General features: G+C 41.3%; 1 protein-coding gene across 3 annotated transcripts in view; it reads right to left on the bottom strand.

Moving 5' to 3' along the window:
* Window positions 1–4,026: 4,026 nt before the first annotated feature.
* Window positions 4,027–11,080, bottom strand: part of DLC1 (DLC1 Rho GTPase activating protein) — a 218,228-nt gene continuing 211,174 nt past the window's right edge. For all 3 annotated transcript variants that reach the window (XM_049794109.1, XM_049794118.1, XM_049794127.1), the window contains 6 exons: window positions 9,366–9,579; window positions 8,845–8,959; window positions 7,775–7,996; window positions 6,850–7,067; window positions 6,499–6,672; window positions 4,027–5,976 (listed from right to left, as the gene is read on the bottom strand). In XM_049794109.1, the coding sequence (XP_049650066.1) occupies window positions 5,856–5,976; window positions 6,499–6,672; window positions 6,850–7,067; window positions 7,775–7,996; window positions 8,845–8,959; window positions 9,366–9,579 (1,064 nt within the window). In that variant the 3' untranslated portion in view covers window positions 4,027–5,855. The remainder of the gene's footprint in view (window positions 5,977–6,498; window positions 6,673–6,849; window positions 7,068–7,774; window positions 7,997–8,844; window positions 8,960–9,365; window positions 9,580–11,080) is intronic.

Below are 11,080 nucleotides of genomic sequence, written 5' to 3'. Positions count from 1 at the left end.
AATGGACTACTTAAAATATGCTCTATTGTACAACTTTCCCCAGGGGTAAAGAAGTGGCCTATAGGAACTTTGCTAACCGTATCGTCAGTGTTTCTATAAACTTGAATTATAGCCTAGCTGAAGATTACATGTTTAGCCAGCTCACAACAATGCCTTGACCAAAATTTATTTTCTTTTAACTGTTTTTGAAAGGAAGGAGAATTCTTACCAGATGACATGTTTGTTTTGAATAGATATTTCAGACTGCTATGTCACTAAACATGTCCTCTTCTTCCTTTTAGAAGAACTCTTCCTCTATTACCCACACCTTGCACACCATCTTAGTCTGGGCTGTGTTACGAACATGATCTACTGCAACTAGCTGCCTAATTTAAAAAAATGACAGATCTCTAAAGTGACACTCAAGTGATTTAGTTGAGGCCACCCTTTCTTGTAATTCCTATTTCATTTGCTAACAGTTTCCCAACCTCTCTAATATATGAGGCACAAGCTGTCTCAAACCAGAGCCTTCTCAGCTATACCATCCTGTCTTTATGCTTATAATGGGCTTAGCTCGTCGTATCATGGAAAATGCTATTTAATTTTGCTCCCTGGAATACATACATAACTGCCCTGGCGCTTTTGACACTCTACCTTTTTGGAACAGTAAAATTCTTTCATTCACTGAGAATTCTGTTCCTAAGGGGCTTTTCCATTTTTAGTGCTATACAGCCTTAAGAAATATCTATGTGGGTCAGGAGCAACAGTGATGTTCAGACCCACCAGATCACCCTCTAATTACTTGAGCTAATGAAGTGAGTAGTAGAAGACTGGTACCTGGAGAAGCACACACAACACACTTACTATAGGGCTTTTTCTTCTCCTTCTAGTAAAAAGAAAAAAATATTAAGCCTAAGGAATAATGGATTTGATTCCTGCTATGATAGGGAAATGGTGCTTATCCACTATAGATCTTTCTGAGTTTTGAGTAAGTGGTAGAAAAGAAAAAGACTCTCCCAGTTGTCTGGTAACCTCCCCACACTGATCTTCATGCTCTTGGGCCATAGCGGGGAGGCACTGCATTTTCTCATTTAAATGAATGTCCACTTCTGTAAAACATAAGCAAACTGCACTCCGCAACCTCCAAGGTAGTTTTTAGAGAAAGACTTGCTCATTAGCAACTTCCAAAATAATTGTTACTTAATTGTAACTTTATTTTTTACACCATATTGTTTCTTACTCAGCAAGGCAGCGCTACCTGACACTTACAGGTGAAAATTGGTGGCCTGTAAGTCCTGTAATCATGTCAAATAGTGAAGAGATGACCTTTCTTATGTCTTCATGATGCTTTATAGAAGCTAGTGCAGGAATGATTCCAGGGCTTGAGCCTGCGCAGTTTCAAATGACTTACGCTCTTGCTGCTTCTCACAGAGATTGTCCCACAGCCTCAAAGACCTCTTCCTGTGTGGAAAATGCCTTTTCGTTTCCTTCTGCCTCACATTTTCCATTAATGAATTTTTATCCCAACTTCTACACCCACTCAGCTAGTTTGAACTCTTCTCTGTTTTTATGACCTTCCAGTGCTAGCAGACATTTACTACATCCTTCTTGTCTAGTGGCCAGATTATGTGTATTGAATCTTTCTATATAAATATACCCCTTCAGTGCCATAATCTCTTTTGATGGAATTCTTTCTTCTTTGAATTCTTTCCCGTCCTTGACTGCTCTTTACTGTCCCTGGACTCAGCTTGGAAGTTAATTTCTTGCGAGCATTCTGGATGCCTAGGGCAATACAGGAGAATATAGTAGGATGGTGCAGAGGGGAGGGGAAAGTGAGCAAGCCTCAAGTGTCTGGGATAGTGCACAATGCAAAAGAAGCACGGATGCAAACATTGCGTATTAGCATCAGTAATAGGAACAGTACTTCACCTCCGGTGCTATGCTAGTCATCATTTTAGACATTGATACCTTTCCTTGCTAGAGAAATAAAATAGCTCTGGGTTGACAGATGAGAAATAGCTGAAAGTAATTTTTCAGAAATGTGTAGTATTTCCTTGTATAATGGATGCGGTCAATGGCTGTACTGACAAGTTATGGTGTAACATAGGCAAAGGAATTAGCATTTTGTCTTTGTAAATTGAATGCATTGCTCTATTAAAACCGTATCTTGATTTCATTCCTTATGATTGTAGGTCACTGCTTCCAACGCTTAGCAAGAGTTGCATATAACATTTAATCTTCCTATGTCTTAAGTGGAAACATCTACCTTTTATTATGTAGCCCAAGTCATGGATACTGTTTTCACACCGACTTTCTCCGGGCACAGACTACTGTGGATATATACTAGGTCCTGCTCTTTTCAAGGCCTTGTACCAGACTGCAGAGCTACTGTTTTGTATTTTTTCAGTCTCGCTTCCCCAGACTGTCCATGTGTGTTAGTGACATTGCCTTTAAGATGAAGGTCACCGATTATTTACAGCTTCATAAATAGCTAATTGTGGAGTGCATTACTTGAGGAATGACAGTAAAACGTGACTTTTTCCATTTGAGTTTGTTAGAAAACAGTACTGAAATTCAGCATTACTGAAGCACACAGCTGGCTGGATCCATGCTGCACCAGGGGTGCCATGTATGCAGTTAGCCATACCAGCACCCTGCCAGAATTGAACAGGGGGCTAGTCTGCACTCCCTCTGCAGCAACCGCTCCTTAAAGCAAGAGAGTGTCCAAGCAAGAGCCAGTGCTGCCCTGAGTGACACCTGACAAGAAACAGATGTGGAAACTTGAATTCTATTGTCCAGCTACAACATGGACACCTGCAAATGAAGGTGCCAAAAAAAGAAACATTCAGGAGCTTGAGGCTATTTAGAAGAGTCAAAATTAACTCATGTTTTAGAAATATTTAGGAAAATGCTGATCTGAAACTAACCTAAGTGCACTTTAAACAAAATGCAGAGTAAATACTTGAAGAGCCTGAGGAATCTGTTGTGCATTAGTGTGTTTAAAAATACAAACAAAACCATCACTACAGAGAAAAATAAATTAGCTCTAACTCTGCTTGTTCCAAGGGCCCAAAACTGTGAACAAACCTGTTGTGGTTTTTTTTTTAAATTGTGTAGCTGTTTTATTTTTAGTATTGACTTAGGAAGAAAAAAGATCCTATAAGAGCTAAACAAGACAGTCCCTTATCAGAAAGGTTCTCTAGAAGGCTCTTTGGTGTGCGAGAACTAGCACCATGACAGCAAGAGGTTTGCTTTTGCCAGACTGTGAAGCAGCATCCCTCACTGCTCCCTGGGGAACATGGTGGGAAGCAATAGTGATCAGGACTTTGGGATGCTCAGGCGGAGAAAGAATACGATGATGTTGGTAACTGAAAAGCAGCAGGCCTCCTTCCAGCTACTCTGTCAGACAAGCCTCACAAATCAAAATCCTCTTTCAGATGCCCAAATTATATTTCTGTTGGCTAAGACTTTAAAAACTTTTTAAAGTTGCTTGAATTAACAGCTGTCTTTGGCTTCATTTTTCACCTTAGTCAGTTGTTTGTATATCCTCCTGGCCTTCTCTTCAGCTTCATTTCACTGCTGCCTGTGCTTTAACGTTCTCCAATTACTTTCACACTTGCATTTTTTAAAGCAAACCCATGACTCCACAACTCATCATGCCCTCATTTTCCCCACAGAAAATAGAAAAGCAGTGAATTTTTTTTCAGCATTGCATACGGCTGCCTATCAAGTAGGAGTTTGCTTTGCTCCCGGTTAAATTCAAGAGCACCTTTCCACAGGACAGTAGCAAACCAGAAGTTTCTTTTTCTTTTAAATGTATGAAGCTATCGCCTGGGGAGTATTTCTGTCCAGCTGTCTGCCATCATGAAGGCTTGTCTTCCAAAATTTTTGAAATTGCTTTGGTACTTGCCTTTAACAATGCTAAAAATACTGGCCTGGGAGAGGGCAAGGTAGTAGTATGTAAAGAACCAGTGGTAAGAAAAATGCTGCCTCCTCTGGGCATGAAAGTGGAAGGAAGGATGCAGAATAAAATAAAAACCATTATGCTTCTCCAATTTTAAACATTTAATAGTGCACTTATTGAGTATATTCTGTACAGACATCTATAGCAAGTTAAACATTTTCCTTTCTCTCACGTAGATCATAGTCATGTAAAGCACATTTACAATAGAAAACATACTTGAGGTACAAAAACCCGAAAAGAATATCTGAGGTATAAATACAGGTATATTTTAAATAATCTTTATCATGCTTTATCTATGTTTGACAGTACACTGTGGGCAAGTATACATGTTTACAATAGAATGGTATGTACAACATACAATTTTACAAATTTAAAAGTGTTTGATGTAGAAGAATATACAAGGTTTTCCTACTCATGAGGAACATTGTTACTGGAAGTACTACATTATTTGCCATAATAAAAAAATCTTCATCAAAAAGCTTAAAATAATACTGACAATGGTAACAAAGTCTCAGTCAAAATTCCGTCTTGCAACTCATTCATACCCTCGCCACAAAATACATTTATCACTTAATACTGCACCTTGAAAGCAAATCTTTACCTTTACAGTAAAACCTACAGAAAGACACCTTTCCAGAGGACCTCACAACTTCCTACAGTTCATACAAGTTGATTCTCAAGGAGGGGGGAATATCCCAAAGGTTTAAACCCCAACACAAAACCCCACCCTCCTCTCTGCCCCCGAATATAACCCTCCAAATTGCTCACATCCAGGTTCTGTTCGTGTTAACATGCAGCTTTTCGGAAAATGGGCAAAGGAGGGAGAGAAAGGGAGAGAGCTCGTGCGACTCTTCCTACCCATGTCAGCCCACCTGCTGCTGCAGGAGTCCTGCCACCTCCTGGCACCGCAACTCCAGTGTTGACTTTTTCCTCTTGAGCCGTTAGAATACAGTAAAATACATAAAAGCTCATTAAAACACTTATAGTTAATGCAGGTAGGAGTAAAAGCAACGAACATTTTTTGGCAAATTAACAACTGACATTACTGGCTCTTTTCACTGTTGCACAGACATTTCATTTCTAAGCTGCTATGTTGCTCAGAAGTATATTTACTTAAAATTGCTATAGAACTGCTAATCACTCCTAAAAGATCATCTGGACAAGGAGTGGACAGTAATCAGAGCAAGCCTCTTGTAACATCTGCTTAGGATTTTTAACAAGGTTAGGGCTGAGGAAAATGCAGAACTGGCACATGGGAGGGATGGCTACTCCTGGTCCACAGGGGAGTCCTATTCTAGGTTGAACTGTATCCAGCATACTAAAATCCATTCTGGTTGCCTACCAGTGTACCAGACACATATCAAGTTCGACTTCTTCTGCTATCTTTTCAACCATCAACACACTCATTCACACTTTAATCTCTGTGCAAACCTTTCTCTGCTTATCTCAGTGAGAACACATTGAAGAGTACCAACTATTCCAGTGGATACACCAGTCCCTCAACGCGCTACAAATAAAATGACATGGGTATGTACATAAAGCTAAGTATTTCACATGGGAATGATGAGCCTTCACCATATTTCATAATATATTTTGCATTTAAAGAATTTTGCTTCTCAGAAGCAATTCAAACCATCTAATAGTACAATACTTTTTTTTTCTTTGCACAGTCCTCCTATGTATTCCAGTCAAGGCCTACACTATAGACCTTACACAGACAGGAAGCAGCTTTAAAGTGTATGGTATGGCCACAGTCCTATAGTAATGCTCACAGTCAAGTTCTCATGCTGTCATCCCTTCATGACGTGACTTGCAGATGGTGCAATAGTCCGGTCTGCAGCGGACAAGCCTCAGTTTTGTGTAATGTCTACGTTGCTGAGGTGTGGAGCGCATGGCTGTTCCTCTTCAGTAGTCACCTGGATTTTACTTCCTTGCTCTCAAGACTCTGATGACTGAAAGAGTCTCGTATCTTAACGACTTCAGATGCACACAAGTGTCCAAAAGACTTGGTGTACCAGTCTGGCATGTGGCCCCTGATGCGTGGAGAGAAAGTAATGATGAAGCAGGTACCAGTAACTTTGCATGCATTTTCTTAGACAGAATCAAATACATATCCAGGTGGTTAAATGCCCGACTAGGAAATCTTATCACTGCTTATTGCTCAGCTCAGCCTTACTAATGTATAGACTTGCTCAAAACCATGTTTGCTGCAGTGAGGAAAAGTTATGAGAAGTTTTGTGAGAACTTGGTCCTCTTTACTAACTTAATTTTAATATTAACGTGCCCTTGCATCCAAATACATCTGTCAGAGGAAGGCATAGGTTTATATACCAATAGCTGTGGTGGAGCACATCCTGGAGGCTTCTAATGCAACAAACCACACCTGCTGTTCGATGTGCACTGAAGCCAATTTTCTGTGACATCTCAGAGACCATTCTTATGCCTTTCAGAAGTACCTACTACTGGCCAAACTAAAGCCCGTTGAACTGTCTACATTTTGCAGAAACGATACAAGAAAAGTTACCACCACAAAAGGACAAGGTGGAAATTCATACCTTAAATCAATTCTGCACATGTAGGTGAGTTTAGATTTTCCTGACCCGCAGGGCTCAATCAGATACCTAGACAGGAGCACATTGACTCTAACACCTGCCACTGGAGCACGGTCATGGTCCACTGAAGTTGCAAGAAGCACACAAGCTCCTTTCGGGAAGTTTGTCCTCCATGTTCTAAGAAAAAAGAAGAAAAAAAAGTCTTGTCTTTGACAAACAGTAATTCAAACATCTAATAAGACTTCAAATTATGCACAAATAGATATTTACCTAAATAACTTATATTATACAGAAATTGTAGGCAAGGTTGCCGTATGTGTAGGATATAAACATCATCACATATAAAAGTATTACCTTAAGACTACGAAGTCCCTGGCTGGGTGAGGTGCCATGCTGTTCTGGACATACTGGTATATATCTGTCTGGCTATCCAAAGGTTCGATTACTTTTGAATCTATAAGATCTTCATCCCAAAGATGCTGCTCTTTAAGTAAACGATTTAAAACGTCCTCTGGTATAGCTGGGATTTCAATGGTAGTTTTCCATAACCGGAGTGGGGGACCTTCACATACCTGGGAAAAATCAGTACAGAGTCCTCAGTTTTACTCTTCCTTACACTTTCTTTTCCTTTCTATTTTAGTGTTGGCTACATACAGCAAATTAAATACATACACATGTATGCATATCTTGTACGAAGCCTGTCATAAGCTCAGACTAAGGTTCTTTTCCTAACAAACAGCCAAAGGCATCTGCATGCTGGCTTCCAAATTATTTTTTAAGTTACAGTTATCTTCTCCAGTATGGGCCACTATTAGATCATGATGCTACAGAAAGATATCCTAGTTTTCCAAGTTTAATTTTCAAATATCTTAAGCCTCATTGAAGCAGTGCTCCCTGTGCTAGCTCTGAGCTGTGCAAGATTGCAGCTGAGAAACTTCTTTCCTATTGCCTGCATAGTGACAGTGCTTGGAGGCTTCACTCAACCTGTCAAAGCTTTGCACACGTGAGTGAAGGTGTGTAAATGCAACACAGCAAACATTCCTGGGTTGGATAAACAGAAGAACACAAATCAGTGCATGTTAGCTGACTACTGCTGAAAGACATGCTGTTTCTAGACATTGTGCAACTATGTCAAAAGATCAAGGGTTTTCTTCTTAAATCTATCTGCAAAGTAAAGGTGTGCACTGAACCTTCTGTAATATCCTATGTCAAAAGCCTGCGTACATGAGAGAAGATGAGCTAAAAGCCAGAGCTGTGGCGTGAGTGACAGAGCACATACCTTCTTGTAGGCCAGCTCTGCTTGCTCTGAGGTGGAGCAGCTGACCCAGCCTTTAAACTTCTCCTTCATCTCTTTGAGCAAGTCATCCACGCAGTCCTGGAGGTAGCAGTGGTAATCGGAGGGCTCGGCCGTGCTGCTGCCGCCCCGGAGCTCCTCCAGGCTGAGGGGACGCAGGTCCTGCTCCGTGTATGAGTTCCGGCCCCTGCTCATTTCTTCGGGTATCTGAGGGACGACAAGGGTGAAATCATCCTCTTGCAGCTCTCTCCCCAAATCACAGAGTTAGTCTAGCAGCTTGATAGCCACAGAAAGATGGGTACACTAGTTTTGTGAGTGGTGGGACGTGTATGTATCAGGTTGAGCACTCAATGTGAAGAAATGCCAAAATTAAGTTTGTGACTTTGATTTAACTCAAAGTCTGATCCATTCCCACAGCACAGTTCATCCTGCAGACTGAAGGAAGGAGGGATCAGTTGTCAGCCGCAAGAAAAGAGACAGGCATGTCTTCAGTTGAGGGCTCTGAAAAGATTCAATGACAGTGAGGAAAACCAGGACTCAAGGCTTGTCTGTTCTCCATCCCGGGCCCTAGAGAGAGCATGCTTTAGTTCCTACAGATCGTTCAACCTACGGTTTGACAGTGTCATGTTCCAGGATGCTTTTGTGGCCTAGTCTTGCTAACTCGTGGGAATTTAAGTATAAAACAAGCACTGAAATTCCTGGAAAGAGCTTCTTGCTTTGTAATTACAGCTGAAGTTCACAGACACTCATGGCTGCACAATAAAAGCTTGAAAACGTATTTCAAATGCAGCTTGGATGTAACAAGAATGTCCCAAACCCCACAACTGCCTCATGACTTTTGAGTGCCAGTGCCAACAAAACAACTCTCTTTTCTTCTAGCACCACTTCTAATTCATGTATGCACCCAGATCAGGATGCAAAGTTTTTTAAAAAGCTATTTATCATATATTAAACTTCATTAAAATAAAGAGACTTTCCTAGCTTTCCATTATATGGCAGATCTAAGCCACGTTGGCCAATATTCCACCCATCAGTTTTGCAAATAGGTGTTTTACCTGAAAGAGCTTCTTGCATTCAGCGATCATATGAGCTAGCCCTTGGGTTGCAGCCAGATTTTCATTTAGGTCTTTCTGGTCAGGTTTTCCTAGGCTTGGTTTTCGTTGCATCACCCTTCACAGGGGAAAAGAGCACACACACACACACACAAATCCAGTTATTTAATGCAGACCAAGAGAGGTGCTTGGTAAGAAAACAGTGGGGTTCCCAAATCTGCTGGTGATTTAGAGCAGTGCTGCCCAGGACCAAATCTTGGCATGGTGTTACCGACTTCTCTCACTACTCTCTCTAAACTTTTTCGTTGGAATCCCCCCCATTTCTTCCTTCTTATGAACTTGCTCATATCTTAACAAATCTCTAACAAAAGGTAGGATCCCATAACCATTCTACACCCGGTGCCCTCTGAGATGTCCGAGGTGATCACAACTAGTAGGGTCAATGCTAGACGGTGCCTGTTGCGCATTGCCGCTAGCTGCGGCGCGGGACCAGCAGCAATGAGCCCTGCTCCCCAGAGACATACCTTGGGGAAGAATTCTCTCTTTTGAGAGTGTTTAAGTGGAAGAGGGAAGGTGCTAAGCAGACAGCCAGGTTGGTTGGTGTCATCTGGTTTTCCTTCACTGCAGCTGTGACATCACTCAGGAAATAGAGAAGAATCTGGAGGACCTCCCTGTTCTCATCAGGTAAAAGCATAATGGCAGCCTTGATAGCCTGGAGACGCTGATCCTTTGGCACATCTGCATAATATTAGTAATTCTCTCATCAGCCCATTGATTTTCCACACACACAGCATGAATACATCCCAAAGCAAACTCCAGCTTCAAATATTTGAAGTGATTTCCTTCAGGATGCATACCATTCGTAGGAAACATGAAGGAATTTTTTTTTAACCCACTAGTTTAACTACCCTCAGCTATTTCCTGCCTCACAAGAAATGCAAGCAAGAAGAAGTTGTGCCTAGGCCAGAGTTAATTTTAGATTTAATTTCAACAGCTACATGCTCCCGCAGATGCACTAAAATGACAGAAGCCTGGAGTCAGGCACTGAACAAGCAAACACAGTCCAGCCAATTTAGAAATTCTTTGGCTTTCAAAGAAATTCAAAACATGAATGCATTTTAGAATAGGTGAATTAATTAAATAAATTGGCTAGCAAACCTTTTCAACAATGATGTCATAAAATATCCAGAAAGTGCTTTACCAAACACAGAGGGTTGCTTTATTGAGCAGATCATTCAAAGTCATGCAGTGGAAAAAGAAAGTCAATGCTGTGAAGCCCCATACCATTAAACAGCTCCTTGGTTACTAACAACAAACAGCCATTGGAAAAATTTGATGTGTGTCTTTATATAAGGCCCTCTCCTCCAAACTTGAAGGGAACAAAAAATGAAATAACCCAGACCAGATCTGCTTCTCGTAAAGGGATTTCCAATAAGCCATCTCTGAAGACAACATCATAGTCTGAGTCCTGGAGCATTTATATCATCATTAGCACCACAGCGCCCTCACTGCATGTCTCATAATACAGGTGGTGCTAACCAGATATTTAATTGGTATTTGCTCTGGGCTTCAGCAACTCTGTAAGGCTAGCAGGTGAGTTTAGAAAGCAATTTTAAATAAAAATCCACTGTTTTCCACACGCTCCCCCTCAATCAGCTCAAAGCACATTTAAGCCACGTGCGGACAATTCCAGTGCGCAGCCTGGTGCATGACACCAAAGCAAAGGGAAATATTGTCCTTTTCAGGGAAGCAAAAATTACAGCTGCTTTAAGGCTCTTTGCTTAACACAGAGATAATACTTCCCGACCACCTCTGGGGATTCCTCAGACCTACCGCCTGCAAAAGGAAAGGAACAGATACTTCTGCAATGCTCTGTCAAACTTCTTCTGGCACTAAACCCACAAAGAGTTTCTGTTTAATATCCACAGAAGTGGAGAGTCTGATTAATTTTCTCCATAAACCTTCTTGGGAATCCAAACACACAAAAACCCCGTGTGCACCGAAATAACGGTATGTATGTTTTTATTTTAAGCCATCACCTCCACCTACGGAGCTCTGAAGGAAGTTCCTGTAACCTTTTTGTAACCACCATAAGGAAGGTATAAAATACAGCAAGAGCTCAACGAAGGTGTTTTTGCAGTAGATCCCGTTGTGTCTGTGCTGCCATGGGAAGAATACACGGGGAGAGAGCTGGGGTGGTGTTAGGGAGAGAAACCACAGGATCAGCAAGGTGCCCATA

Source organism: Accipiter gentilis, chromosome 3, assembly GCF_929443795.1.
Source record: "Accipiter gentilis chromosome 3, bAccGen1.1, whole genome shotgun sequence".
NCBI lineage: Eukaryota > Metazoa > Chordata > Aves > Accipitriformes > Accipitridae > Astur > Astur gentilis.
Note: the sequence above shows the minus strand (reverse complement) of the source record. Positions and strands in the feature narration are given on the sequence as shown.